The sequence below is a fragment of the Dendroctonus ponderosae genome, unplaced genomic scaffold (assembly GCF_020466585.1).
Source record: "Dendroctonus ponderosae isolate FM_Combo_2020 unplaced genomic scaffold, Dpon_F_20191213v2 Dpon_F_20191213_1, whole genome shotgun sequence".
Classification (NCBI taxonomy): Eukaryota; Metazoa; Arthropoda; class Insecta; order Coleoptera; family Curculionidae; genus Dendroctonus; species Dendroctonus ponderosae.
Genome location: NW_026017110.1, coordinates 58,220,869 through 58,245,076, shown reverse-complemented (window position 1 = coordinate 58,245,076; position 24,208 = coordinate 58,220,869). Strand labels below are relative to the sequence as shown.

General features: G+C 42.9%; 1 protein-coding gene across 13 annotated transcripts in view; it reads left to right on the top strand.

The window, feature by feature from the left end:
- LOC109532855 (twitchin) overlaps positions 1-23,953 on the top strand; it is a 41,620-nt gene extending 17,667 nt beyond the window's left edge. For 12 of the 13 annotated variants that reach the window (XM_019897923.2, XM_048670385.1, XM_048670381.1 and 9 more), the window contains 32 exons: positions 16-180; positions 314-1,513; positions 1,836-2,444; positions 2,741-3,043; positions 3,097-3,378; positions 3,431-3,903; positions 3,961-4,096; positions 4,178-5,065; positions 5,124-5,705; positions 5,762-6,064; positions 6,124-7,893; positions 7,944-8,225; positions 8,284-8,589; positions 8,645-8,947; positions 9,002-9,460; positions 9,561-10,874; positions 10,998-11,715; positions 11,812-12,557; positions 12,614-12,916; positions 12,967-13,245; positions 13,304-13,409; positions 13,466-13,671; positions 13,785-14,087; positions 14,148-14,305; positions 14,362-17,758; positions 18,245-19,414; positions 19,560-21,033; positions 21,090-21,316; positions 21,373-21,663; positions 21,725-22,393; positions 22,455-22,754; positions 22,846-23,953. In XM_019897923.2, the coding sequence (XP_019753482.2) occupies positions 16-180; positions 314-1,513; positions 1,836-2,444; positions 2,741-3,043; positions 3,097-3,378; positions 3,431-3,903; positions 3,961-4,096; positions 4,178-5,065; positions 5,124-5,705; positions 5,762-6,064; positions 6,124-7,893; positions 7,944-8,225; positions 8,284-8,589; positions 8,645-8,947; positions 9,002-9,460; positions 9,561-10,874; positions 10,998-11,715; positions 11,812-12,557; positions 12,614-12,916; positions 12,967-13,245; positions 13,304-13,409; positions 13,466-13,671; positions 13,785-14,087; positions 14,148-14,305; positions 14,362-17,758; positions 18,245-19,414; positions 19,560-21,033; positions 21,090-21,316; positions 21,373-21,663; positions 21,725-22,393; positions 22,455-22,754; positions 22,846-23,480 (20,357 nt within the window). In that variant the 3' untranslated portion in view covers positions 23,481-23,953. The remainder of the gene's footprint in view (positions 1-15; positions 181-313; positions 1,514-1,835; positions 2,445-2,740; positions 3,044-3,096; positions 3,379-3,430; positions 3,904-3,960; positions 4,097-4,177; positions 5,066-5,123; positions 5,706-5,761; positions 6,065-6,123; positions 7,894-7,943; positions 8,226-8,283; positions 8,590-8,644; positions 8,948-9,001; positions 9,461-9,560; positions 10,875-10,997; positions 11,716-11,811; positions 12,558-12,613; positions 12,917-12,966; positions 13,246-13,303; positions 13,410-13,465; positions 13,672-13,784; positions 14,088-14,147; positions 14,306-14,361; positions 17,759-18,244; positions 19,415-19,559; positions 21,034-21,089; positions 21,317-21,372; positions 21,664-21,724; positions 22,394-22,454; positions 22,755-22,845) is intronic. The other variant, XM_048670386.1, reaches the window with a different exon arrangement.
- Positions 23,954-24,208: the final 255 nt, after the last annotated feature.

Genomic DNA, 24,208 nt, shown 5'->3' with positions numbered 1-24,208 from the left:
GCTGATTTATTGTAGCTGGATGGGACAATGTGGGCGAAGTCAAGCCCGGACAAACCTCTTTCAAGGTTGAAGGTTTGGTCCCGAAAAAGCAATACAAATTCCGTATTAGAGCTGTAAATAAACTAGGGTCAAGTGAACCTGCTCTGTTCGCTAAACCTGTCCTTGCTAAAGACCCTTGGGGTAAGAGTCGACTGTTTATTTCCTCCCTGCCATATCGCAATTTCTTTGGCAATGGGTAGATTTGTTCTGATGTCTCACTTACCCATTGCCTAAATAAGAAAATACAAAATTATTGTATTATTTCCACTTGCAGATGAACCTAGCAAACCAAACAACGTGGAAGTCGTCGATTGGGACAAAGACCACGCCGATCTCAAATGGCTTCCTCCAGATAACGACGGTGGTGCTCCCATCACGGGATACATTGTTGAAGTCAAAGACAAATTTGGAAAAGAATGGACTACCGGAATTGAAGTCCCCGGCGAGCAGCTCTCTGCAACTGTGCCGGGATTAAAAGAAAACAGCCAGTACGAATTCAGAGTTAGAGCAGTTAACAAAGCTGGACCTGGCGAACCAAGTGACACAACTAAACCTATCATCGCCAAATGCCGATTTGTGAAGCCTTTTATCATCGGAGACGACCTGAAGAGCATAATAATCAAAAAAGGACAAATCGTCAAGTACGACATCAAGTTCGGGGGAGAGCCTGAACCAACCGTTCAATGGTTCCTAGACCAAAAGGAAATAAAACCAGACATCGAAGAACGCATAACCATCGATTCATACGAGAAAAATACTATCATCACTGTAAGACGCGCAGCCCGAGCTGACAGCGGCAAATATCGACTAGTACTTACTAACAGTTCTGGAACGTGTGAAGGAATAGCAGAAGTCATAGTTCTGGATAAACCAACACCACCAAAAGGTCCGTTAGAACCAGAAGAAATTCGTGCTGATCACGTCACAGTGAAATGGCAACGACCAGAAGATATGGGTGGTACCGAACTGACTGGATATGTTCTTGAAAAAATGGATATGGATACAGGCCGATGGGTATCTGCTGGCGAGGTTGGCCCCGGAGACAACAAGTTCACGTTCAAAGGACTTACACCCAAAAAGAAATACAAATTTAGAGTGAGGGCCAAGAACAAGGAAGGAGAATCAGAACCTTTGGAAACTTCGGACTTCATCCTGGCTAAAAATCCATATGATGAACCTGGAGCGCCCGGAAAACCAGATATTATTGATTACGATAATAAGAGTGCTACTTTGAGATGGCCCAAACCCGAAAATGATGGTGGAAGACCGATTTCTCATTACACCATCGAAATGAAAGACAAATTTTCCCCGGACTGGAAGGAGGTTGCAACAACATCTGACAGCAATCCAGAAGGAAAAGTGGAGAATTTAAAAGAAAATCAGGTTTATCAGTTTAGAGTGCGGGCACACAACAAAGCTGGGCCTAGTGTTCCTTCTGAACCTACAGATAATCACCTCTGCAAGCACAAAAACTGTAAGATTTATTTGTTTGATTTAACCAAAATTAATTCCCTTTTGAAGTTAGGATTTTTACTAATTGGATTTAATAATCACTGTTTATTGCTGAATAAATTTGGTATATATATCTTTTTCATGATTGGTTTTCAATTTTGTGTGCATAAGACTTTTTACCTTTCTTTTCACAGGGTTTTTTACTTTACATATTTCATATTTTACATATTTTTTGGAATTGTGACGTTTCCATTATATATACCTTACAGATATGTGTATGAGGGCTCAATAAGTAGTTCAATCCTCCATTAGAGCTTTTTCTTAAACACATTTGTAATTTACAGTGAAACCACGTATCGACCGGGAAACCTTCAAATCAATCACCATTAAAGCTGGACGCACTCACAAATGGGCCGTCGACTTCATGGGCGAACCTCCACCGGAGGTGAAGTGGGTTTGGAGGGATAACATTCCACTTACTAACTCCGAAAGAATTAAAATCGAAAACGCCGAGTACCACACTGACTTTACTTTGCTTAATGCCGTCCGAAAAGACACTGGAAAATATACGCTGATCATCGAAAACGTAAACGGCAAAGACCAGGAAACTGTAGAGCTCACAGTTCTAAGTAAACCAGGATCTCCTCAAGGACCTCTCGTTGTTAGCGATGTCACTGCTGAAAAAGCTAAAGTTAGCTGGAAAAAACCTGAAGATGACGGTGGCAGTCCTATTAAAGAATACGAAATTGAAAAAATGGATATGGCTACTGGAAAATGGGTCCGTTGTGGCCGTGTTCCAGGAGACAAACTTTCGCCCGATGGTAAAGGCGAGTTCGAAGTCACTGGACTTAATCCAGGTTCAGAATATAAATTCAGAGTAACAGCGGTTAATAATGAGGGCGACTCTGATCCTTTAGTCGCTGATAGACCTACATTAGCCAAAAATCCATTCGGTAAGTTTAGGAGAGGAGAACAGAAATGCATCTGGAATCAAGTGTGCACTATAATCAATCATACACAATATCCAATTGTTCCATTAAAACTTTTTGAATTAAAATTTTCTCATAGTGTGACTCTTCTTATGACTGAAATACTTATCGACACGACATCACAACTATAATAAACAAGTTCGCAATAGTGAAACACTCTGTATACACCCAGTATTATGCTTGATTCTATTGCAAGATCTTCCGAAGTCGCTCATTTTCCTGTCATACTTTTGCGTTCTAACATTTGGGCCGAATTCTAGACGAGCCTGGAAAACCAGGAGTGCCAGAAATCGTTGATTACGACAACAAAGGAGTTGACCTGAAATGGACGGCCCCTGAAAACGACGGTGGCTCACCGATTGAGAAATATATCATCGAAAAGAAGGATAAATACAAGCCAGACTGGGAGAAGGCAATTGAAGTACCAGGAGATCAATTGCAGGCCCGCGTTGAAGACCTCAAAGAACGCGGTGAATATCAGTTCCGTGTGAAAGCGGTCAACAAAGCAGGCCCCGGTCAGCCTTCTGATGCATCTCAAATGCAAATAATCAAACACCGATCACGTAAGTCATGTTTCTGCACCATAAACACTCGCGAATCCAATGATTCCTTGCAGTCAAACCCAGAATTGACCGAACCAACCTTAAGCCGATAATCGTTCGTGCTGGAAAGCCCATCAAGTACGACGTTGATGTCAGGGGTGAACCTCCACCAACAATCACTTGGTTCCATATTGATACTGAAGTCAAATCAGAAGGCAACATTGAGATAATCAATGTTGACTACAATACGAAACTGAACATCACCAACTCCGTGCGCAAGAATACTGGAGTTTACAGAATCAAAGCTGTAAACGAGCATGGACAAGATGAGGCAGAAGTGGAAGTTACCGTTCTCTGTAAGTACTTTACTAGGCTTCTTTGAGATTAACTTCTAACATTTTTCAATAGCATCGCCGGGAAAACCAAAGGGCCCTCTGAAAGTATCCGATGTTACAAAGAGCGGATGCAAACTGAAATGGGACAAGCCTGAAGACGATGGTGGCAAACCAGTCACTGGTTACGTAGTTGAAAAACTCGATAAAGCTACCGGCAGGTGGGTTCCAGTTGGACGCACTGGTCCCAATGACACAGAGATGGATGTAAAAGGCCTTACTGAAGGACACGAATACGATTTCCGAGTAAAGGCCGTGAACGACGAAGGTGAATCAGAACCACTGGAAACTGATGGATCGATTATTGCCAAGAACCCCTACGATATTCCTGGAAAGCCTGGCACTCCGGAAATAGTAGACTGGGACGCTGATCGAGTTGATCTCAAATGGACTGCCCCTAAGAGTTCAGGTGGTGCGCCTATCACAGGATATGTCATTGAAAAGAAGGAGAAATTCTCTACGTCTTGGGATGAAATTCTCAGCACTGATGTAAGTAACACCCAACTAAACTCTTCGATATCATAAAACACTCGAACACACTTTCAGTCTCCGACCTGTGAAGCCAGAGTGCCTGGACTTAAAGAAGGCAATACGTATCAGTTCCGCGTAAGAGCTGTAAATAAAGCTGGACCTGGCGAGCCTTCTGATGCCACTGGCCAACATGTGTCCAAAGCCAGACATAGTAAGTTTATTCAATTTTATGTGCTGCAAGTTACAACAAATTCTAACTGCAACTTTTGGTTAAAATACGTTGCATTTTCAGAGCGTCCACTGATCAACAGAGAGAAGCTTCACACTGTAAAAGTACGTGCAGGCCAACTGGTGAAGTTCGATGTGGATGTCCAAGGAGAACCTCCACCGATCTGTACATGGAGCTTCGCGCATAAACCTCTGGAAAACGGACCGAAAACGAAAATTGAAAATGAAGACTACAACACCAAACTTACACTGTCGGACACATCCCGAAAAGATACCGGCACATATACACTTCGAGCTGAAAATGACTCCGGCTTTGATGAAGCTCCAGTTGAAGTCATTGTTCTGGACAAACCCGGAAAACCGGAAGGACCACTTGAAGTGAGTGATGTACATAAAGAAGGATGCAAACTCAAATGGGACAAACCTAAAGACGACGGAGGCCTTCCAATAACAGGATACGTTGTGGAGAAACAAGATACACAAACCGGCAAATGGGTGCCCGCAGGATTTGTTGATCCTGACAAAACAGATCATGAAATAACTGGTCTTGAACCAAATAAAAAGTATAACTTCAGAGTAAAGGCCGTAAATGAAGAGGGCGAATCAGAACCTTTAGAAACTGACACAGCCACTCTTGCTAAAAACCCATATGATATATCTGCACCACCCGGTTTGCCTGAAATCGTGGATTGGGATGAACACTCAGTTAAATTGAAATGGGACAAACCCGTACGAGATGGTGGTGCGCCTATCACCGGATATATCATTGAAGCTATGGATAAATTTACTGGTCAGTTTGCCAAAGTCGCCGAAGTAGGCCCTCAGTGCCAAGGAACCGTAGGCAAGCTTGAAGAAGGAAATCAATACAAATTCCGCGTCAGAGCCATCAATAAGGCCGGCCAATCAGAACCTTCTGAACAGACCAACTGGCATACAGCCAAAGCCCGATTCTGTAAGTTTTAACAAACTAAAAAAAATTATAATCATTCATTCGTGTTGTTAAATTTTAGTGAAACCACTGATTGATCGCACCAACCTCAAGCCGCTGTCGGTGAAAGCAGGCCTTTCCATTAGTTTGGACATTAACATTCAAGGCGAACCTCCACCGACTGTCACATGGCTTTATGAAGGCAAAGAGATTTCATCCACTGATGAGCTGAAAATTGACAACATTGATTACAACACCAAGTTCTTCATCCTGCGCTCTAAGAGAACGCAATCTGGCAAATACACCATCATTGCCAAAAACGAAGTTGGAACAGACGAAGCGGAAATTGAAATTTCCGTTCTTGGCAAACCAGGATCGCCAAAGGGACCTCTAGACGTGTCTGATGTAACTAAACATGGTTGCAAACTAAAATGGAAGAAACCGGAAGACGATGGTGGCAGCCCGATTGACCATTACGAAATTGAGAAACTTGATCCTCTAACTGGTCAATGGATTCCGTGTGGTAGAAGCACGGAACCGGAAGCCAATATTACTGGCTTACAAGAAGGAAAACCGTACAAATTCAGAGTCAAGGCCGTGAACAAGGAGGGAGAATCCGAACCATTGGAGACTGAAAAATCCATCATTGCCAAAAATCCATTCGGTAAGTTTGTAGCTACCGTTATAACAGAAAAAATCAAGTTTAATCATTATGTCCAGATGAACCCACAAAACCTGGACGCCCAGATCTCAAAAACTGGGACAAAGACTTCGTTGAACTGGCATGGAAAGCCCCAGTCAGCGACGGAGGAGCTCCAATCCAGAAATATATTATCCAAATGCACGACAAAGCTGGACGTGGTTGGGTTGATGCCGCCACAGTACCTGGAGATAAAACTGCAGGTCGTGTTGAGACAGTTGAAGAAGGCCACGAGTACGAATTCAGAATAGTAGCTGTCAACAAGGCAGGACCTAGTGAACCTAGCGATCCATCCAAACCCGTTATTGCCAAACCCCGATTCTGTAAGGCCATTGATAACGTCCAATAATCATAAAAATTGCAACTTTGTTCTCTATTTCAGTGGCACCGAAAATTGATCGCAAGAATCTCACCAAACAATCACTTCGTCCTGGACAGCTTCTTCGGCTAGAAGCTGATGTGAAAGGTGAACCTCCACCGACCATTACGTGGACCCTCAAGGAGCAGAACCTCCGAAACACCGATAGGCTCAAAATCGATAACGAAGATTACCACACCAGCTTTGTGCTTCAAAAAGTACAACGCAGCGATACTGGCGTTTACGTAGTTACAGCTAGAAACGACTCAGGAGTAGATACTGTTGAAGTTGAAATTTCAGTAGTAACTAAGCCCGGCAAACCTAAAGGACCCCTCAAAGTATCAGACGTCTCAGCAGAAGGATGCAAACTTAAGTGGGAGGCCCCAGAAGACGATGGTGGCGAACCAGTTACTGGATATGTGGTTGAACGAATGGACGTTGAGACTGGAAGATGGGTACCTGTTACTACTACAAAAACACCTGAAGCTGATGTAACAGGACTGAATGAAGGCAAAGACTATCAATTCAGAGTCAAAGCTGTTAATGCTGAAGGCGAATCTGAGCCATTGGTTACAGATGAACCAACAACTGCCAAAAATCCCTATACTGAACCAGACTCACCCGGAAAACCCGAGCTTAAGGACTGGACGAAAGATCATGCTGACCTCAAATGGGCGCCACCAAAGAATGATGGCGGCGCACCTGTTGAGAAGTACATTATAGAGAAGAAAGACCCCATTACTGGAAAATGGCATAAGGCAGTCGAAGTACCTGGAAATAAAACGGAAGCTAGAGTTCCAGAATTGCAAGAAGGTCAAAAGTATTCCTTCCGCGTCAAGGCTGTTAATAAGGGCGGAGAAAGTAAGCCATCACCACCATCTGACACGATCACCGCGAAAGACAGATTTGTGCCACCTAAGATCGACCGCACTTCACTTAAAGACCTCACTGTGAAGGCTGGACAGCACATTCGTCTCGATGTGAAAATATCTGGTGAACCTCCACCGACAAAGACGTGGTTCTTAAACAAAGCCCGCATCGAGAATCGGGATGATATTAACGTTGATCTGGAGGATTATAGAACCAAACTTGTAATTCCTGTAGCTAAGAGAGAACATACTGGCACGCTGGTGATCAAAGCTGAAAACAGCTCTGGAAGAGATGAAGCCAGCATTGAAATTAAGGTGCTAGATAAACCAGGAAAACCAGAAGGACCTTTGAGAATTAGTGATGTTCATAAAGAAGGTTGTGCCCTAAAATGGAATCCACCACTAGACGACGGCGGCGTTCCATTAGATTACTATCAAGTGGAGAAACTGGACACTGCCACTGGCCGTTGGGTACCAGCAGGCCGTTCCAAAGAACCAAAAATTGAGCTGAATAACCTAGAACCTGGTCAGGAATATAAATTCAGGGTTTCAGCCGTGAATGCCGAAGGCGAATCAGAACCTCTAGAGGCAGAACAAACTATTGTTGCCAAGAATCCGTTCGATGAACCAGGAGCACCCGGAACTCCCGAGGTAGTAGACTGGGACAAGGACCATGTGGATCTGAGATGGACTCCACCAACCAAGGATGGTGGATCTCCAATCACTGGATACATAATAGAAAAAAGGGAGAAGGGCTCACCCAAGTGGACTAAAGCCGGTGAGACCGGACCGTTTGAAACCAAGGGAACAGCCGATAACCTGGATGAAGGTGTTGAATATGAATTTAGAGTTAGAGCTGTTAATGCAGCTGGACCCGGAGAACCAAGTCAAGCTTCTAAATCAGTTATTACCAAACCACGCAAATGTAAGTAAGATGAAAATATTAAAAGCAGCATTATCATAATTAAATTTCAGTGGCACCTAAGATCGATCGCCGCAACCTACACAATATCACCGTTAAAGAAGGCGAACCGATTTACATCGATGTTAAAGTAAGTGGTGAACCGGCTCCCGAAGTCACATGGTATCAGGATGGTCGTACTATTACTGACGGCACCCATAAACGTGTCGACAATGTGCCATACAACTCCAAATTCTTCAACGATAGACCCGAACGAAAGGATACTGGAGTATATAAAATTGTCGCCGTTAACAAATATGGACAGGACCAAGCGGAAATAGACATAACAGTAGTTTGTAAGTGAACCATCAACGATCATGAATGCAACCAGTATTTACGTGATTTGCTTTACAGCCAAACCCGGACAACCTGAAGGACCTCTAGAAGTGTCTGATATTCACAAGGATGGATGCACACTTAAATGGAAGAGACCCAAAGATGATGGTGGAGAACCAATTGAGAACTACGTGGTTGAAAAGTTGGACCCTGAAACAGGAATCTGGTTGCCAGTTGGTAAAACGACTGGAGCTGTTCCTGAAATGCAAGTTGACGGACTTATTCCTGGACACGACTACAAATTCAGAGTAAAAGCTGTGAATAAAGAGGGCGAATCGGAACCTCTAGAAACATTTGGAACCATCACAGCCAAAGACCCTTACAGTACGTGTTATGCTAATTGATTAAGACACTTTAGGCAGGTTTCATTCATTTGCAGCTACTGCCGCCAAGCCAGGTACGCCAGAACCAGAAGACTGGTCGGCTAACCACGTCGACCTCAAATGGACTGAACCCGTCTCTGATGGAGGAGCTCCCATTACCGGGTACATAATTGAAATGAAGGACAAATACAGTCCACTTTGGGAAAAGGCTGTTGAAACCACCAGCCCTACTCCAAAGGCTACCGTAACCGGTTTAATCGAAGGCAATGAGTATCAATTCAGAGTTATTGCCCTCAATGCTGCAGGACCCAGCCAAGCTTCTGATGCTAGCAAAATTTTCACTGCCAAGCCTAGATATTGTAAGCTACTCTTTTCTGTAAAGTAGAAACCGCTAATCGTTCCTCTTATTTCAGTGGCGCCTAAAATCGACAGGCGTTACCTGCACGATGTTACAATTTCTGCAGGATCACCTCTTAAATTCGAAGCAAATATTATCGGTGAACCTCCACCGAGTGTGGAGTGGCGCTTCAGTGGCATCACGTTGAAGAATGACAAACGTACCACCATTGATAATCCAGACTATAGCACCAAAATTGCTATTCGTCCGGTTGGTCGCGATGATACCGGCCAATACACAGTTACAGCCAGTAACAGTTCTGGCAAAGACATTCATACTATCAACGTTACTGTTACTGACAAGCCCACTCCTCCTCAAGGACCCCTTCAAGTATCAGACGTCAACAAGAACGGCTGTAAATTGAAATGGAAACGCCCGAAAGACGATGGCGGCACTCCAATTGAGTACTATCAAGTTGATAAGATGGATCCAGAAACTGGATGCTGGGTACCTTGCGGAAGAGCCAACGAGCCAAGTAAGTATATGTTTTGCGTAATTAAACATCTAATTCCTCATCAAAAAATATATTGTTTAACTGATGCAGGTAGTAAATTAAATCAATGCTTGCTTTTCAGACTTTGAAGTTACCGGTCTAACACCAAACCACGAATATAAATTCAGAGTAGCTGCCGTAAACGCTGAAGGTGAATCGAAACCTTTAGAAGCAGAAGAAACAATAATTGCAAAGAATCCATTTGATGAACCCGGAGCACCTGGACATCTCAAGGCGACTGATTGGGATAAGGATCATGTCGATCTCGAATGGACCCCACCAAAAGACGACGGAGGCTCTCCAGTCACTGGATACATTATTGAAAAGAAGGACAAATTTGGGGATTGGGAGAAGGCTCTCGAAGTACCATCTGATAAACTTAAAGCCACTGTCCCAGACCTGATTGAAGGTCAACCTTATCAATTCCGGGTTCGTGCAGTGAATGCTGCTGGACCTGGTGAACCAAGCAATGAAACTCCAACCATAATTGCCAAACCCCGCAACTTAGCACCAAAGATTGATAGAACTAATCTTATTGAAATTAAAATCCGTGCAGGACAAGCCTTTGGCTACGATGTTAAAGTATCCGGTGAGCCGATGCCTACTACCAAATGGTTGCAAAAGGGCAAGGAAATCAAATCTGGACCCAATTGCAAAGTGCAACATGGCGATTACAACACTAAGATAAATGTGAAAAATGCGACAAGAGCAGATTCCGGTACTTACACCGTTACAGCTGAAAACGCGAACGGCAAAGATATCGCTGAAGTAGAGGTAATTGTGCTAGACGTACCCAGTCCACCTGGTGGTCCACTTAAGGTGTCCGATGTCCATGCGAACGGATGCAAACTCAACTGGAGACCACCATCAGATGACGGTGGCCAGCCTGTTGAGAGTTATTTAGTAGAAAAAATGGACGAAGCAAGCGGACGATGGGTTCCAGTTGGTGAAACTGAGGGGCCCCAAACATCCATCACCGTTGACGGTTTAACTCCCGGACACAAATATAAATTTAGAGTTCGAGCTCAGAATCGTCAAGGCAAATCCGAACCTCTCACTACTGCTCAGGCAATCGAAGCCAAAAATCCCTTCGACGAACCAGGCAAAACTAGTGCGCCGGAAATCGTGGATTATGACAGCGATTTCGTTGAACTTAAGTGGGACAGGCCAGAGAGCGATGGAGGCTCACCAATCACAGGATACGTCATTGAAAAACGCGACAAATTCAATCCCAACTGGGAAAAATGTGCTGAAGTTGAGGGTGATGTTACGAGAGGAAAAGTTAACGACCTTATTGAAGGTACTCCTTATGAGTTCAGAATCCGAGCCATCAACAAGGCTGGACCTGGAGAAGCGAGTGATGCATCCAAAATTCATGTTGCCAGACCCAAAAATCGTAAGTTGATTTCTCATCATCACTTTCTTTCACCACATCAATCGTTTAAAGTAAAGAATCAATTAAAACATTATATATACATTATTACACATTAAATACTATATCTTCATATGTCTTTTCCAGTCGCTCCCAAGATCGACCGAAACTCATTTTACGACCTTAAAGTCAAAGTTGGCCAATCGATTGAGTTCAACGTTCCAGTTATCGGTGAACCGCCACCAAGCAAAGAATGGAAGCACAAAGAAAACGTGCTGTTTAATACTGACCGCGTCAAGATTACTAACGAAGACTACAGAACTCAAATAAAAATCACTGACGCCCAGAGAGCTGACAGCGGTCCATATACTTTAACCATCAAAAATTCCAATGGTAGAGACACTGAGACCGTAAAAGTAACTGTTCTGGATGTACCAACTCCACCGGAAGGACCTCTTAGTGCTGACAACGTTACTAAGAACTCTCTGAATCTTCACTGGCGGCCACCAAAAGACGACGGCGGATCAGAAATATCCCATTATCAAGTGGAGAAACTTGACACAGAAAACATGAGATGGGTACCAGTCGGAGACTCAGTTGGAACATCCATGCGCGTTCCCAATTTAACTGAAGGCCATGACTATCAGTTCCGGGTTCGGGCAGTGAACAAACAAGGAGAATCCGCCCCCTTAACTACTACTGAAAGCATCACAGCGAAAGATCCATTCACTAAGCCAGATAGGCCTGGTGCTCCTAAACCAACCGATTGGGATAAAGATCATGTGGATCTTGAATGGACTCCACCAAGAAAGGACGGAGGAGCTCCAATCACTGAGTATATCATTGAAAAGAGGCCAAAACATGGGTAAGTTGCAAACGATTTAATACATACTTGCTTGTACACATAAAAGTACCTGAAAACTTGACCTGAAATTTAATCTTTAACTTTTTTTGCTTTTAGAACTTGGGAAGAAGCTGCTAGAGTTCCTGGAAATGCAACCAAAGGAACTGTACCAAATCTGACTGAAGGCGAAGAATATGAGTTTAGAATCATTGCCGTGAACAAAGGAGGACATAGCGAGCCCAGTGAGGCATCTATTCCTGTTATTGCTAAGCCACGATTCCTGGCTCCGTCTTTCAACAAGAGCTTGCTTGAAGACATTACTGTCAAGGTTGGTCAACGATTTGGATGGACAATTCCCATCGAAGCAGCACCTAAACCAACTGCTAAATGGAGCGTTAATGGAAAAGATATTTCCGTTGATGATAGAGTAGACTTTGCCGTATTTAACAACAAATTATCATTTGATGTCACATCAGCGTTGCGCACTGATACCGGCAGATACACTTTAACTCTCAGCAATGAAGTTGGTAGTTTTACAGCATCCGCGCAAGTTACTGTATTGGACAGACCAAGTCCACCACAACCACCACTAGATGTTGGTAGTGTGACGAAAGAAAGTGCTAGAATTTCGTGGAAGCCACCACTTGATAATGGTGGTTCTCCAATATTGCATTACATTGTTGAAAAAATGGATGTGTCTCGTGGAACATGGTCAGACGCTGGTATGGCCACAATTACATCTCATGACATTACCCGACTTATCCATAAGAAGGAATACTTCTTCCGCGTCAAAGCAGTTAATGCTGTAGGCGAGTCTGAACCTCTGGAAACACCCAGAAGTATCATAGCCAAAAACGAATTTGGTAAATTCACCTAACGAGTTTATCAAATGTGTGGTTCAATTCCAAATTTGTTATAGATGAACCTACTGCTCCTGGTAAACCAGCCGTTACGGACTGGGATAAAGACCATGTGGATCTGGAATGGACCCCACCAAAAAGCGATGGAGGTTCTCCTATTACTGGCTACATTGTGCAAAAGAAAGAAAAGGGCAGTCCCTACTGGACAAATGCTGTCCACGTTCCAGCTAAAAGCAACACCTGTACTGTGCCAGACCTAACCGAGGGTCAAGATTACGAATTTAGAGTAATCGCCACAAACACCGCTGGACAAAGTGAACCATCGGAACCCTCAGATGTTGTCACTGCCAAGGCCAGATTCTGTGAGCATTAACTAATATTCCGAAATTCCCAGCTAATTTATTTCTTTTAGTGGCTCCTAAAATCAAGACGCCACTTAATGACATTCGTATCAAAGCTGGACTTATCTTGCACATTGACATCGACTTTATTGGTGAACCTTGTCCTGAAGCTACCTGGACCGTAGGAAGCAAACCATTAACCGCTGATGACCGCACAACGGTCACATCAATAGGGTATCATACAGTAATTCACACTGTGAATGCTAAACGATCAAACAGTGGATTGTATCATCTTTTAATTAAAAACAACTCTGGCATTGATGAAGGTTCATTCCAAGTCACCGTTCTTGGTAAATTGGCAAAGTCCCCGTCGATTCGAGCTAAAATTTATCAACATTTTGGTTTCAGATCGCCCTGGACCTCCAGAAGGTCCTCTTGAATACGAGGAAGTGACCGCCCAAAGCGTAACACTTTCGTGGAAACCACCTAAAGATAATGGTGGCAGTGAAATCACGTAAGGTCAACAAATATGTTCGTAAGGGATCGTTAAAATAAATTTCCGTTTTCCAGTGGCTTCGTTATTGAGAAGCGCGACTTAACACACGGAGGTGGTTGGGTACCTGCCGTCAATTACGTAAATCCCAAATACAACCACGCGGTTGTACCAAGATTAATTGAAGGCACCAAATACGAATTCAGAGTCTTCGCTGAAAACTTACAAGGCCGTTCCGATCCGCTTGATACTGAAAAACCAGTTGTTGCTAAAAATCAATATGGTATGAAACAACTGCCCGGTATTCCGTATACCTTAGCAACTATTTGGCCGAAAAGAGGCCACTAAATGTATTTTCTTATTCTCTTTTATAATACCGTCATCATACAATTTCAGATGTTCCCGGAAAGCCTGGAAAGCCCGAGCTTGTGGACAGCGATAAAGATCACATTAAAATTAAATGGTCAGCTCCAATTAGTAATGGTGGATCTCCTATTGTTGGGTATGACATTGAACGTCGTGACCGAGCAACTGGTAGATGGGTGAAATTGAACAAAGAACCCGTCAGAGGCCAAGACTATTATGACGATAGAGTGCAAGAAGGACATCAATATGAATATAGAGTTTCAGCTGTTAATGCAGCTGGTAATGGAAAACCTAGTGACACATCCAACGTATTCATTGCTAAACCAATGAAAGGTAGTGTACTAACTTAGAGGTAAGAAAATTAGAAGCAAATTGAATGTGTATTACTTACAGAAAAACCGAAATTATGGCTGGATGGAATCATTGGAAGGAAAATCAAGGTACGGGCAGGAGAGCCCATTAACATCGATATTCCCCTGACTGGGGCTCCAGCCCCTAAAGTGGACTGGATAAAGAACAAACTTCCAATACCAGAAAGTAGCAGATTATACGTAAGTTGCCATAAACGTAAACAAAAGCAGCAATGACAAAAACCACTTAATTTCAGACTGAAACCAATAGCGAACACACACGACTACGAGTTGAGACCTCCAACAGAGCTGATGCAGGAACTTATACAGTTAGAGCCAAAAATGAATATGGCGCAGATGAAGCTGACATCGAAGTCATTGTCGTTGATAAACCCGGAATTCCAAAGGGCCCGCTTCAATACACTTCTACCACACAAGATTCCATATCACTCTCATGGAACCCACCAACTGATGATGGCGGTGGTGATATTACTGGATATATCGTGGAAATTTCCGAATTTGGCACCGATCTATGGAGACCATGTCCCGGGTTCTGCCCTAGACCATCTTTCACAGCGCGCGGACTTACTGAAGGCAAGAAATACGTTTTCAGGGTTCGTGCAGAGAACATCTATGGAGTGTCTGAGCCTCTTGAGGGCAAACCAGTTGTTGCCAAGAGTCCATTTGACCCTCCAGGCGCTCCTAGTCAACCAGAAATCACCGGATACACACCAAGTTCATGTTCTCTTAAATGGAATCCACCTGCGTCTACAGGTGGCAAGCCAATTAGTGGATATATTGTCGAAAAACGTGAACGTGGAGGCGACTGGGTGAAAGTGAACAACTACCCGACGCCAAATACTCAATATACTGTTCAAGACTTACGCGAGGGTAACAAATATGAGTTCCGCGTAACTGCTGTTAATGAAGCCGGTCCAGGCGAACCCAGCAGACCTACAGAGCCAATTATTGCTCAACATCAAAGATTCACTCCCTCGGCACCAGAGCCTCCAAAGGCGGATCGCATCACAAAGGATAGTGTTACACTTTCATGGAGACCACCTAAAAGTGACGGAGGATCGAAACTTCGTGGCTATATTCTACAAAAACGTCCTAAAGGTTCAGATGACTGGACCGATGTTAACTCAGTTCCAGTTAATGACACCGTTTACACTGTTCCTCACCTCAAAGAAGGCGAAGAGTATCAATTCAGAGTTATAGCGGTCAATGACGTTGGAAATTCCGAACCAAGTAGACCTAGCAATCCAATTCTAATCGAAGAACAGCCTAACAAACCATGCATGGATTTGGGAGGAGTACGTGACATAACCGTTCGTGCTGGAGAAGACTTTAGCATCCACGTTCCATACATTGGTTTCCCAAAACCAACCGCTTCTTGGTTTGCCAATGATAAAATATTGGATGAATCCGACAGTCGCGTCTTTCCACAGCTTGCTGACGACTATGCAAGCATTATAGTGAAGAACTCCAAAAGATCTGACACAGGGCAGTATCGCTTGCAGCTGAAGAACCCATCTGGTTTCGATACCGCCACGATTAATGTTAGGGTTCTTGATAGACCTGGCAAACCCGAAAACCTGAGAGCAGATGAATTTGCTGGGGATGCGCTTACGCTCTACTGGCAGCCACCCAAAGATAATGGTGGAGCTGACATTACAAATTACATTATTGAGAAGAAAGAGGCCAAATCATCAACTTGGACCAAAGTCAGCAGTTATGTCACTGTTCCATTTGTCAGAATCCGTAATCTAACACTTGGTAAAGAATACGACTTTAGGGTAATTGCCGAAAACATCTACGGGCAATCAGAGCCTGCTGTTACATCTGAACCTATTCGCGCCAGGCATCCATTTGATCCTCCAGGAGCTCCAGGAACTCCACGAGGAATTGATAGTAGTGAAGACTCTATTACTATTCAATGGACTAAACCTCGTCATGACGGCGGATCCCCGATTACCGGATATGTTGTTGAGAAACGACTTATTACTGAAGATAAATGGACCAAAGCCTCTCATGCTTTGATTCCTGATCTCAACCTTAAAGCTATCAACCTGATCGAAAATCACGAATATGAATTTAGAGTGGCTGCTGTGAATGCTGCAGGTCAAGGACCTTGGAGCTCAGCCTCAGATGCGCTTTGCGCCCGAGCTGCCCCATCAGCACCCAAGATCACGTCAGATTTAAGTATTCGCGATATCGTTGTTATCGCAGGTGAAGAGTTAAGAATTACTGTTCCCTACGTAGCTACACCGAAGCCTAAAGCTGCATGGACAATTAATGGAGATGAAGTTAGTGGAGACGATAGGATTAAGCTTGAAACCACCGATATAGCGTCAATATTCTACAATAAATCAGCGAAACGTTCAGACACTGGAAGCTACACTATCAAACTTACCAATTCGATGGGATCCGACTCTGCATCTTGTAGAGTACTCGTGGTCGACAGACCTCAGCCTCCGCAAGGTCCTCTCGATGTGTCTGATGTTACCCCAGACAACTGCTCTCTGGCATGGAGGCCTCCGTTAGATGACGGTGGCTCGCCTATAACAAATTACATTGTTGAGAAATTGGATCAAAATGGTATCTGGGTGAAAGTGAGCAGTTTCGTGCGTAGCACACATTACGACGTGATGAGTCTCGAACCAAATAAGAAATATAGCTTCAGAATCAGAGCAGAAAATCAATATGGAATTAGTGAACCTCTGGAAACTAGCGAACCAGTAATAGCTAAATATCCATTTACCATCCCAGAACCACCAAGTCCACCACGCGTCATTGATTGGGATAGTAACACTATCAACCTGGCATGGGACCGTCCGACTCATGACGGAGGTTCTCGCATTCAAGGCTACAAGCTCGAGTACAGAGATGTGCGCGATACCCACTGGATGAGTGCTAGCGACTATCTAATAAAAGATACCCATTTCGATCTTTATAACATGGTTACCGGTCAAGAATACGAATTCAGAGTAAGAGCCAAGAACGCCGCTGGATTCAGCAAACCTTCAGCATCATCATCCCGCTTTAAACTTAAGGGTAAATTCAATGTTCCCTCTGCGCCACGTGAACCTAAAGTGGTTAACGTTGGCAAAGGCTACGTGGATCTTACTTGGGAACCACCAACTTCAGATGGTGGATCGAAAATCACCGGCTATCTTATTGAAAAGAGAGAAATTGGCAGTCCGTTATGGACGAAATGCAATGACTACAATGTCAGCGATACTAACTTTACGGTTCTCAACTTACAAGACAGATCCGAATATGAATTTAGAATATCTGCAATTAATGCTGCCGGAAAGAGTGAACCAAGCAGCTGCACAGCACCAGTAAAAGTTTGCGAAGTTCTGGGAGGCGAAAAGCCGGACTGGCTGAGAAGATTACAGAACAGCTCAGCTCCACTTGGAAAATCTATCAGTTTGGAATGCGAAGCTACAGGTAAACCAGAACCTACATTCCGCTGGTTGAGGAATGGACGTGAAATTCAAGGTGGTGGCCGATTCAGGCTGGAATCTAAAGGTGGTACTGCTTGGCTGCACATCAATGATCTTCTGGATGTTGATGATGGAGACTATACTTGTGAAGCCAGCAATTCACTTGGAGCAGTTACTACAACCGCACGTCTTAAAATTGGAAGTAAGTAATTCGATTGGGAATTTTAGTGTCTATACCATTCCATATAATCTTGAGGGAAAGTTTAGTCTTAGACACAAAGACCCTTTTCATACGGTTTCTCAAAAATTGGGGATAAGGTACTTTTTATAGCAGCGTAATCGCTTGAAGACCTATTTGTGCCTAAATCTAAATATCCAGGAACCAAAGCGCGTTTACTTAATTTTTAATGTTGACAAAGACAAAAAAACACTTAATTTTTAATTCATCAATTGTGTGTAATGTGGTCGTTCGACTCATGAGAAAATAACCATGATTTAATTAAAATTCTAACAAACCCATTGCAAGAATCAATGTTAAAATTCCACAAGGCCGAATTTGCATATTTACCGTAAACGAGTTATTAATGTTTTCCTAATTATGTGGAGCTAATGCAGTTGAAATGCTGCAAACGTATAATACGGTTTTAGTAGAGTAATAATCGTCTAAAATGGCAAATTTTTATTGCAGATCCTCCAAGGATTGAAAGACTCCCCGGCGATCTGTACTTGGCCGAAGGTGATAATACTAAGATCAAAATCTACTATTCCGGAGACCAACCTCTTGATGTTACTCTTACCAAAGATGGACAGAAGGTCGATGACGAATCGCATATTAGATTCACCATATTTGATGATTACATTATAATATTCATAAAAGACATCAAGAAAAGCGATGCTGGAAGCTACAATCTTACCGTAAAGAACGACAGTGGAAGTGCTTCAGGCAGCTTCCCAGTCTACATTACCGGATTGCCCGGACCACCAAATGGCCCCTTGGAAACTACAGATATTACCAAACATACATGTACATTAAGCTGGAAACCTCCTAGTTACGACGGAGGTCTTCGTGTAACTCACTATGTAGTTGAAAGAAAAGACATCAGCGGAACTCACTGGATAACCGTATCCAGCTCCTGTAGGGACACTACCTTTACTGTCCAAGGACTTACAGAAGGACAGGAATATCTGTTCAGAGTAATGGCTGTAAATGACAACGGAATGGGACCGCCATTAGACGGAGTGAACCCAGTAAGGGCCAAGGCTCCATTTGATCCTCCATCACCACCTGGAATTCCAGTTGTTACTCAAGTTGGAGGTGACTTTGTCAATCTCGAATGGACCAAGCCAGAAAACGACGGTGGTGCACGCGTACAGGGATACTGGATAGATAAACGCGAAGTTGGTCAATTAGCTTGGCAACGAGTCAATGTAGCCATTTGTTTACCAACACAAATCAACATTTCAAACCTAATCGAAGGACGCCAGTACGAATTTAGGGTTTTCGCTCAGAACATTGCAGGCCTATCAGAACCCTCATCGGCCTCCACATCTGTTACCATAAAAGACCCTCTCGCGCCAACACCTCCAGAAATTGTCAAGCCGCTTAAGAACGCGCAAAGCATTCAAAATCATAATGCCAAATTCGAATGCACTATTACGGGAGTACCAACTCCCAACATCACATGGTACAAAGGGGCGAGAGAAATTACAAATGGATCCAGATATCACATTTACAGTGAGGGAGATGTTCACCATCTCGTTATCCATGATGTATTTGGTGAAGATGCCGATGAATATGTTTGCAGAGCATCCAACAAAGCCGGTGTGAAATCAACGCGAGCGGAATTATTAATAATGAGTAAGTGTTACATATTTTTTCACATTCTTGAACATACAATTTTGAACTTCTATACTCAGCTCCAACTGATCTGTTGAGTATTCTACTCATGCCACCTCATATCCCAAAGTCTCCAAATTTTATCAAATACTTTTTTTGCTTTCAGCTGCACCAAAATTGAACATTCCACCACGATTCCGTGATAGCGCGTACTTTGACAAGGGTGAAAATGTTATTATCAAAATTCCGTTCACCGGTTTCCCCAAGCCAAAGATCACATGGGTAAGGGAAGGTGAAGTAATTGAATCTGGTGGTCACTACCACGTTGAAGTAAAGGACAGACATGCAATTCTCACTATACGAGACGCGAGCAAATTGGACAGTGGACCATACAGAATAACAGCTGAAAATGAACTTGGTCAAGACACTGCTATCATAAAGATCCAAATTGCCGATCGCCCAGATCCTCCACGATTCCCAGTTGTGGATAACATTGGTACCGACTCATTGGCTTTGTCATGGAAAGCACCAGTTTGGGACGGTGGTAGCAACATAACTAACTACATGGTGGAGAGGAGAGAGCATCCTCTATCCACCTGGATAAGAGTAGGAAACACCCGCCTTACCACAATGGCGGTAAGTGGTTTAACACCCGGACACCAATACGAGTTCAGAATCTATGCCGAGAATATTTACGGCAGATCTGATCCATCCGAAGTTAGTACTCTAATTACCATGAAAGATACTACTAAAAAGAAGGTTGAAAAGAAGAAGTACGAAGTGGATGAAACCGGAAAGAAAATCCGTGAATCTCACAAAGAGCCAATTAAGGACTATGATAGCTATGTGTTCGATATCTACTCCAAGTTTGTGCCACAGCCTGTAGAAATCAAGACCCGAAGCGTATATGATGACTACGATATCCTAGAAGAAATCGGTACGGGAGCCTTCGGAGTCGTTCACCGATGCCGCGAAAGAAAAACTGGAAATATATTCGCTGCGAAATTCATCCCAGTATCTCATGCAATGGAAAAGGAACTTATCCGCAAAGAAATTGATATAATGAATCAGTTGCATCATCCTAAACTGATCAATCTCCATGACGCTTTTGAAGACGATGACGAAATGGTGCTCATCTACGAATTCCTATCTGGTGGCGAACTATTCGAACGTATCACTGCTGAAGGATACAGCATGTCTGAAGCCGAAGTAATCAACTACATGAGGCAAATTTGTGAAGGAATCAAGCACATGCATGAAAAGAACATCATCCATCTTGATATTAAACCCGAGAATATTATGTGCCAGACTAGAAAGGGCACCAACATCAAACTCATTGACTTTGGTTTGGCAACTAAATTGGACCCCAATGAAGTTGTAAAGATTTCAACTGGTACGGCAGAGTTTGCTGCGCCAGAAATTGTCGAACGCGAACCCGTAGGATTCTATACGGACATGTGGGCAGTTGGTGTATTGGCCTACGTACTGCTCAGTGGATTATCACCATTCGCTGGAGAAAATGATATTGAAACATTGAAGAACGTTAAGGCCTGTGATTGGGACTTTGACGAAGAAGCCTTCACGAATGTGTCTGAAGAAGGGAAGGACTTCATCCGACGACTATTGCTCAAGAACAAAGAGTAAGTGGTTTATTTTGAAAAATAAATTTTCTAATGACTGTCATTATTGTCTCTAGAAAGCGTCTAACTGCACAAGAGTGCCTACTGCATGCCTGGTTATCTGGAGACCATAGCGACCGAAACAAGACCATCGACCAATCCAGATACTTAAGTCTGCGCGATAGAATTCGCGCTAAATATGACGCCTGGGACTCATTTGCCCTTCCAATTGGTCGCTTATCAGAGTATTCCTCCTTGCGCAAATTGCTCATTGACAAATACAAAATTCACGACGCCTACTTCGGTATGTCTTCAACGTAGTAGTTTTCATAAAATATTTAATCAACAACTTTCTAATAGATCGTAGACAAGCTGCTCCAAGATTCGTCATCAAACCGCAAAGCGCATTCTGTTACGAAGGACAGAGCGTTAAATTCTACTGCAGAGTTATTGGTGTTGCTACTCCAACAGTCAGTTGGTATCACAATAACGTTGAGCTACGACAGAGCGTTAAATTCATGAAGAGATATTCAGGTGATGACTATTACTTCGTCATCAATAGAGCCCGACTGCAAGATCGCGGTGAATACATAATTAGAGCAGAGAATCATTATGGATCCAGGGAAGAAGTTGTCTTCCTCAATGTACAACGTAAGTGAATGGCATGAAACAAATAAACCATCAAGGTATTCACTTTAAAACTATATTCCAGCTTTGCCGACGGTAGTCCCAGAATACAAACCGGAAACGGCACAAGTCAGACGACGTGAACCTTTGCCATACACATTCTGGCAAGAAGAACAAGAATGCGCTCCCAGCTTTACTTTCCTGCTCAGACCTCGAGTCATGCAGGAAAGAGACACTTGCAAGCTGTTGTGTTGTCTTAGTGGAAAGCCATTCCCCACAGTCAAGTGGTACAAGGACAAGCGAGAACTTAGCAAATATGAATATTCTATGTCGCACTCTGATGGAGTTATCACTATGGAAATCCAGGGCTGCAGGCCATCTGACTCTGGAAAATATACTTGCATCGCCACAAACAAGCATGGTCAAGATGAAACTTCCTGCGTAGTTATTGTTGAAGGACAGACAAGCACTGAGGAACAAACCAAAATCGCTGAAAGAATATTATATTCCGGTGATAGGAAATATATAGAAAATCCGATAAAACCAGCGCCGATTCCAGTTACTATTAAGAAGCAAGTAACGCAACCTAATCCGATTCAACCACGATCCGCAAATGCAAGCACGAACAGCCTTGCCCACTCTTCATCTACACTGAGTGTGGGAGATGGAGATAAAAGATCGCCAAGGAAATATGGAAGACTCGACTCAACAGGAAGCCCCAACCGATCCAGAAGTGCTACCAAGGAACTTGCTCGTAAGTCGCAGAATGTTATCCGTTGAAAATGGCGTGTTGCTTAATTATGAAATATTTCCAGTTCCCCCCGATTCCACAATGGGCCCTCCAGAATTCTCGAAGGGACTAAAAGATATGACAATAAATGACGGTGACAGTCTAACTCTCACAGCTCACGTACAAGGAGACCCTGAACCCCAAGTAGTTTGGACCAAAGACGGTAAACCTTTAACATCTTCAGAAGTTATTGATCTCAAATACAAAAATGGAATTGCCAAGCTGCATATAAACGAAGTATACCCAGAAGATGAAGGATCATATGTCTGCAAGGCCACAAACTCGATGGGAACAGCTGAAACCACTTGCAAGCTTAGTATTAAAAGTAAGTACAAAGCAGGATATTTGGACAAAGGGTTGATATACTTGAAAAAAAATCGATGATGTTCTATGTATATGTTGCAAATGTTTTTCAGTTTTGGCCAACCAAACAAATGGTAAGAAAAAAACTGAAGACAAACCACCGACGATAGTAAGCCATTTGGAGTCTGCATTTGTGAAAGATGCAGAGCCAGTCACAATTTCTTGCCGCATAATCGGAGCTGACAAATTTGATGTAATTTGGTTACACAACAACAAAGAAATTAAGCCAAGCAAAGACTTCCAATATGTAAACGAGGCTAATATTTACAAACTGATCATTGCCGAGATCTATCCCGAAGACTCAGGAGTATACACCTGTGAAGCATTCAACGACGCTGGAGAAAGTTTCAGCAGTTGCACATTAAATGTCGTTGTTCCCGGCGACCAGCCAAAGAGTCCAGTGTTCAAAACATTCCCGATTTCCGCCACGGTATCAGAAAACGAAGTAGCCACATTCGTTGCTGAGACCGAAGACGAACCCTTACAAATTAGTTGGCTGAAGGACGGCAAACAAATAAAAGAAAGTAGTGCCAAATTCAAATTTACTGCAGACGGAAAACGATACACTTTACAAATTGTTTCATGCGACTCGAATGACATCGGCCAATACCAAGCAAAAGCTATTGGCAAGAAAGGAGAAACCTTTGCGGCATTCTCCCTCAACGTTGTTCCACCTGGTCAGCTCTGAGCGCTGACTACCTAATTTAACGCTAGCAAATTAACGAACGACTCGCTCCATTACTTATTAATATTATTTATGGGAATAAATAATATTTATTTGTAAAAATTTTGTATTAACAGGTGCCCAGCAAAAAGCAGTGTGTGCTGGATCAATTTTTGTTACATCCTTAGCATCCTCAAAACTTACCATCAATTCGTAAGGACGTTACAAAAATGATTTAACGCAATTTTTTTTTGTTAACTCGAGCCCTAAACGCATATTTCGTCCGAACAAGGAGCAAAATAATCGACATAATTTTTTTTGTTTAAAATGGATGAGAAGAGATTATTTATTTCAGTGTGAAAGTGCTTGCGCCATCTTTTCATTAAGCCATCATTGTTCAGTATTTAAGTTTCATACAATAAAATGCATTATTGCTTATGCAAAGCCATACCAAAAATTGTATCATACTATGTAAAGAATAAATCTATCATTTTTAATTCCAATTAGTTTTATTTATTGACTTTCCCTATATCCACTTAAAACAATTAAGAGCATTACAGTGGAAACTCAAGGTTTGCCCTGATACGATCATCATTCCTCATTAACTTAAACGACGGATTCACACTTCCGGATCACAGTAATTACTGAACTTAAAGCTTATTGTAAATAATGCTGATGGATAAGCAAGTATTCTCGATGTCGCATTAAAGCTCATTAGTGCGTTATGCAGAAAACAAATTAACTGCTTGAGG